The sequence below is a fragment of the Sebastes fasciatus genome, chromosome 1 (genome assembly GCF_043250625.1).
Source record: "Sebastes fasciatus isolate fSebFas1 chromosome 1, fSebFas1.pri, whole genome shotgun sequence".
NCBI lineage: Eukaryota > Metazoa > Chordata > Actinopteri > Perciformes > Sebastidae > Sebastes > Sebastes fasciatus.
In genome coordinates this window covers 991127-997277 of record NC_133795.1, presented here as the reverse complement: position 1 = coordinate 997277, position 6151 = coordinate 991127, and the positions used below count along the sequence as shown (strand labels likewise).

At 44.0% G+C, this 6151-nt stretch overlaps 1 protein-coding gene across 1 annotated transcript in view; it reads right to left on the bottom strand.

Moving 5' to 3' along the window:
- Positions 1–2119: 2119 nt before the first annotated feature.
- The window catches only part of ube2v1 (ubiquitin-conjugating enzyme E2 variant 1), an 8340-nt gene continuing 4308 nt past the window's right edge, over positions 2120–6151 (bottom strand). The window contains exons 2-4 of the mRNA XM_074657049.1: positions 5774–5922; positions 4696–4821; positions 2120–3328 (exon numbers count right to left, since the gene is read on the bottom strand). Of these exons, the coding sequence (XP_074513150.1) occupies positions 3182–3328; positions 4696–4821; positions 5774–5922 (422 nt within the window). The 3' untranslated portion in view covers positions 2120–3181. The remainder of the gene's footprint in view (positions 3329–4695; positions 4822–5773; positions 5923–6151) is intronic.

Sequence of the window (6151 nt, the reverse complement as noted above, 5' to 3'; positions counted from 1 at the left end):
TCGTCCATCACAGCAGATACGATTACAGTGACTGAGCACCTCGTCTGGCCAAACACACACTGACCAAGCTGACATATATATATATATATATATACATTAAGGCTGTTAGAAGGACTGGACGTGGAAATGTGACAGAGAGCACGTTTAAGGGGAGACACTCCAGACAAAAGTTAGAGGTTTAGCTCTATGTAGCTTCTATAACACGTCTTCTCTCAGACTAGTGGAAAGAAAACATCTAAATACACATTCAGCTGTTTATTTCACTACTTTCTCTATTTCTGTCTGTAGATTTCTCCTAAATTCAACAACAGTTACCGTTAGATAACGCCTCATTTACATATTTAAACATCACATTTCAGAAAACTTGTAATACAAAACATAATTGTCTTAATGTCAGTAATCAGCTGGGGAGGTTTCATGGTGATATCTATTAGTTTATTGTTTTATCCTATTCACCTGCAGTGTCTTCAAAATGTATGAAAGTTTACAATCCATTTCCTCAAAATTAGTTTTTACTTATGATCCATAAATGTCCTCTTCAGCAGCTCTTACATCCTCCAAACTCTCCAGTTTCATTCCTCTCTATATTCTGCAGGTTTCTACAGAGGGGTTTGATTTATACAACATTTTATTACTAAAAACATGGAGAAAATATCTATGTTTTATGGCTGTTGACAGTATTTTTCAGATTTATTGAGTGATAAAAAGAGAAAAACTTTGACTCTAATATGTCAACAAAATGAAACAAGAATTTTGAACCTGGTTTTATCCAATGTTCACATTTATGTTCTGGAAATGTATGAAAATTTGCACATATTTAATAATTGCATATTTAAACATACATTTTCAGAAAACTTAATTGAATGTCAGTAATCCACTGGGGAAGTTTCATGGTGATATATCTATTAGTTATGTTTTTATACATCAGTAGTGTCTTCCGAATATTAATCTGACAAAAAAATGGTTAAAGGAAATCAATTTCATATATTCTGTTAAATTCCACATAATCAGCTCATTTTAGAATCGATGACACGCCGTCTGTTGTCAGGTGTTTTGCCTCTGTGTGTGTGTTCAGTAGTTAGTTGACATCACTGCGTCTAGCTGCTGGTTCCTCCCTGAAGTCCATAAAGCTCCTGTGTGTGGTGTGTGAGGGAGTGAAGGGCACCCAGCTGTACCCCCCGCTGTGACTGATTCACACAGCTCTTCTCCCCCAGGCTCAGCCCACGTGACACTCTTTGTCCCGTTTCCTTGCAGAAAAAGAGGCAAACGGGAGCACCAGCAGCTGCTGAATGGAGATGCTGCGTCTGGTTCCGCTTAGAGAAGCATCTCGCTGTCGGCCCAGGAAGACGGACGAGAAGCGCTGCTGTACGGCCAGCGCACTAAACTACTTTTACCATTGATGCCCCTCCAAATGTGATGGATGAGACCGTATTATTGTGTAACATGAAAGAATGAAACCTAGAGAAGACATGCAGGCGTAATATAGAAACTGTCCTGCCATGATAGAACTGTTACAGGCTGGTTAGCCAACAGCGCCGTCCAGGTGAGACACTTGGTTCGGGTTTCCCAACACACGACTGTCTGTGTATGTACAATGTTCAAATAATGACAATTTCCCACATCTAGTTACCGTTGTGAAGTTCTTTTAAAGGTTCTCTAAACCGAGTCCAGAGCTATTGCCGCCACACAGCTCTCAACATGGCGACAGGACGGTCGCACGGACATGAGCTGACGTGGACATACAGCCATGCTGGGCTGGTCTATAGCTTGGAGACATACAGCCATGCTGGTCTGGTCTATAGCTTGGAGACATGAAGCTCCTCTATTAGATCTTTTTGAGGACATGACAGGGGAACAGATCAGAGCTCATCATTTTTGAGTTTTCTAACTACACAGCAGCTCTTCAGCATAGTGTTATTACTGTTAGCGGTTTGTTTAAAGTAGAAATTTAGAGGCATGTTTCACCTTCTCCTGTTTCCTCTGTTCCCGTCTATGAGTCTTTGGTTTCCCCCCTAAAGGGGGGTTAGGCCCTGAGAGCCTCCTCAGGTATGTGTTGCTATACCACATTATGAAACACAGTGTAGTGAAATTTGCCTTCGAGAATTATGACACAAACGCGTGCAAAAGTAATAACGTTTAATTCAAATAAAACCATGCAACAGGTCACCATCACCCTGATTAGATTCAACCCGTTATAAAATAAACATCCAAAGCCGTACATTGCGTTCAGTGGGCGTTCACTGTATGAGAGGAGACAGCTCCGTGGAGTATACACAGCTCAGCCCCGAGACCCCAGAAACCAAAACAAGAACCCAAAATAATATTAATAATAATAATCACAGCTGCTCCTGCTCCAGGCCACAGGACAGAGGAGATCCTGACAAGGTGCCAAGAGAGAAAGCACAAGAACCTGCCCCCCCCCACCCCCTCCCCCTCCATCCCTCCCCCCTCTCACTGGCTGCTAATAATCAATCACCATCACAAAGCGCTATGAACCATATGGCACACAGAAGACGAGTCTGAGAACATGAGTGATGAGCCAGCAGTGGCCTGTTGATACAGACGTAGCTGAGCGTCTAGTAGCAGTTTACTCCCCCGGTACCGGACATGCACTCGCTTTAAGGAAAGCCCGTGAAATTCACATCGTCGGGATTGCGGAAGCTGGGGAATTTGAGACTAATGCGGCCTGGGAGACCAAGCAAAGCATTGTGGGGGGAATCTGCTTCAGCGTACTGCAAGATGTTGAGGTTTGTTGTTAGGAAAACGACCCAGAATGACACCGACATTTAACAGTTTGGTCGGGGGGGGTGGGGGTGGGATTGGGGGGTTACAGATTTGTTTTGCCGACTAGTGGGTTGATTCAAATCCCTCGCCACAATACCCATATAACTGTCACCACTAGTGAAGGATCCAGCACACACACATAATTAGCTCGTTGGTTATTTTACAGTCTGGGTGAGATAAGAAACAATTACATTAGTAAGATGTACAGGATTTCTGTTCTGTAATGTCTGGTGACACGTCCTCTCTCTGTCCAACGGGAGGAAGTGGACAGTCTTGGATAACATGATGGGGGGTGTAGTTTGGAAGTGGTAGAGTTGTGTGTGTGTGTGTGTGTGTGTGTGTGTGGATGGCAGGGAGGGGGGAGGGGGGGGGGGGGGGGGGGGTAGCAGCAGGTGCATCAGTTGCTGAACACCTGGCCTTCGGGCGGCTGGGAGAGCCGGCTGTTCTCTTTCAACATCATGTGCTGTCTGAGCTCCTGCAGCACCATCCGGATGTTGTATGTACTTCTCCACCTGTACAGCGCTGACAACGTCTTAATGTCCACCTGGAGGAGGAGGAGGAGGAGGAGGAGGAGGAGGAGGAGGAGGAGGAAGAGGAGGAGATCCTTTTATTATGGCCCCGATAAGAAAGCTATTACACAGCCTGGCACTGAGGTTTAACATATAGAATGCTAAGCTAAACCAGTGTGTTGGCATTAGGGGTGGGAAAACAAAAAGATTCACCTATGTATCACGATTATCTTTTATGATTTCTAAATAGATGTTTTAATGCCAGAATCAATATATTTGCTTCATTTGAGTCTATGAGGAGGTAGAAGGAAGTTACCGCTTTTATTGTGGTAGTCTGAGTAACGTGACGTCATATCCGTTCCGTATCCGTCAACCAAAACAAACCTTAGAGAGTAAAACGTTGGAGGGTCAGCGTGGATACGACCTGCACCCTCCCATGTTAAATCCAGCGTGGTAAACACGCAAAAATGATCTCTTCAGACACCCATTCATTTGACGGTTCATTAAGTAGACGTGAAATAATGACCAACTGCAGTAACTACACGGATAAAGCTGATTTCCTGGCCAGTGCTGGATTATTCAGTACAATTTGCCCAATATGTGGAATTACTTTGATCAATTTGAAAAAAAACAAGCCCAATACTTTGTTCCATGTATGAAACGTCTTGGTGCTGCTGTGTATGGATGCATGTTTTAATCCACATTCACTGACACAGACCAGTCACCTGTCACCAACAGGGACCAGGTTCCTGACGACCTGACGTCTTTAATAGCAGCTGGGTCTCGGGGATCCTCCTGGTGCTTTTCTAAATGTGACTCCTAGCTGCTCTGAGGAAAGGTTTAAAGATGAAACTCTTGCTATGTTTTTGCAGAACCATTCAGGAGGAGGCCCAGAGGAAAGAGAGGATGTGGCCTCTGAATCTTAATCAAATGGTGAAATAGCTTGAGATTCCCAGCACTAGTAGATATCTCTTTACTGTTGCTGACTGTGGAAAAACAATAAGCAGGACTACTTTATAGCATGTCTGATTAACAGGGAAGCTACAGTAGTTCAATGTGATGACGTACTTTGATTTGTTGGGTATTTAATTCAGTGGATTAGCTGGTACCACATCCATCTGGTAAGTGTTTAAATCTACAAACTGCAGGATCAGTTAGTCTTTCCTAAATGGAACGGCTGGTCAAAGCCATCCTATACGACAGACGGTTCACTGATGCTAAACCCTGTTTGATTTTTCTATAGAAAATAACACAATCTACCTAAATGAAGGTCTGTGAAGGACACACTCCCCGACAGAAGCCCCAGATCAGAGGCAAATCCTAAATCATGCTACCAATAAACCCTTAAAGTGAATGATGTAACTTAGGCAGAATGTCTGCGTGGTGAAATGTGGATACTCACCACGCCACTGGAACCGTGCACACCGCTCAGGTTGATCTTGTTCACGAAGCGGACATGAGGGGGATGCTCTGGGTATCTGGATGCACATTCTATTCTCAGACTGTATATCCGGCCTTCATAGACAGTCTGCAGTTAAAGACGAGAGGACAGGTCAGCTCAGACACTGAGCGTCAAGGAGATGTGATGGTGTGTGATTCCCGTTAATTAACCCCCAACCATCTGTTGATTGAGCTTCACAGTTCACCTCGGAACAGCAGATCCACTCATGGTCCCCTTACATGCTTGTTCTGAAGCTTTTGACCAAATTACAGAAAATATGAACATCTGAAAATTTGAAAATACTCCACTACAAGTAAAAGTCCTTCATTCAAAACCTTTCTGAAGTCAAAGTATATCAAAGTATTATCAGCAAAATGTACTTAAAGTAAATCAGTGTTTTCCTGTTATCATCACCGCTGTCCTGTTAGAACCACGTATCTCTAAACACTCTACACAGATAGTGGAGCACGCTCACAAGCACTAAAAGGCATGCACAAAGCATTACAACAAAACACACACAGATGGAGAGAGACTTCATTCTCTGCTCAGCATCTACAGCACTACTGCTGTTTGATCATTAGCTGATAGAGATTTAGCGTCACACCTGCGACCTCACGCACCACATGCACTCCGTTTAACAGCGTTTCCCCACCCTTTCTACGATGAGTATCTAAGTGCAGCTAAATACAACACAGCCTCTGTTTACCATGTTGCTGGCATTTCTTTGCTCATGAGAGAAGCCGTTGATTCAGGTCAGCAACATGTGCTCTTCATGAACTGGTTTTAAATGTGGAGAGAGCTCTACTCATTAGAGATTTATCACACAACACTGCACCAGATAGCGTGTGGAGCGCTCCAAATGTTTTAACTCTGAACACTCCTGAACTGCTAGGAGTTAGATGGTCCATTCTCTCTGACAAGGACATTTATTCAAATCAGATTTTTCAATCCAGTGCGATGCTGGAAGCTCATTGGCCAGCTGAAGAGAGGAGCAGTGTGATGTATGACATGAGTGTTGTAGGCCCTGGGGGCGGCTCACCTTGGCGGGGCCGATGATCATGCCATTCCAGTGAGTTAGCGTCATGTCGTCGTCATTCACGAGGCCCCAGCTCACTGTACCGTCTCCACCTCCCTTCTGACCTTCCTCCAGCTCCTCCAGCAGCCGAAAACTGCGGGGAACCACGATGCCTTCACTCAGAAAAAAAGAGATCATTAAATTACTTCTGTCTACTCACACACACACACTGGGACAAAATTCAGACACATATTCAATAACTTCCCTGAACAGAGATTGCTGACCAAAAGTGTCAAAGGTGCTCAAGCCCACATGAGCTTACAAGAAACTACAGACATCAAATAGGAACAATAACACAATGAGAGCAAAAGACCAAGCATGTCAAAGGAAGTTTATGTTTAT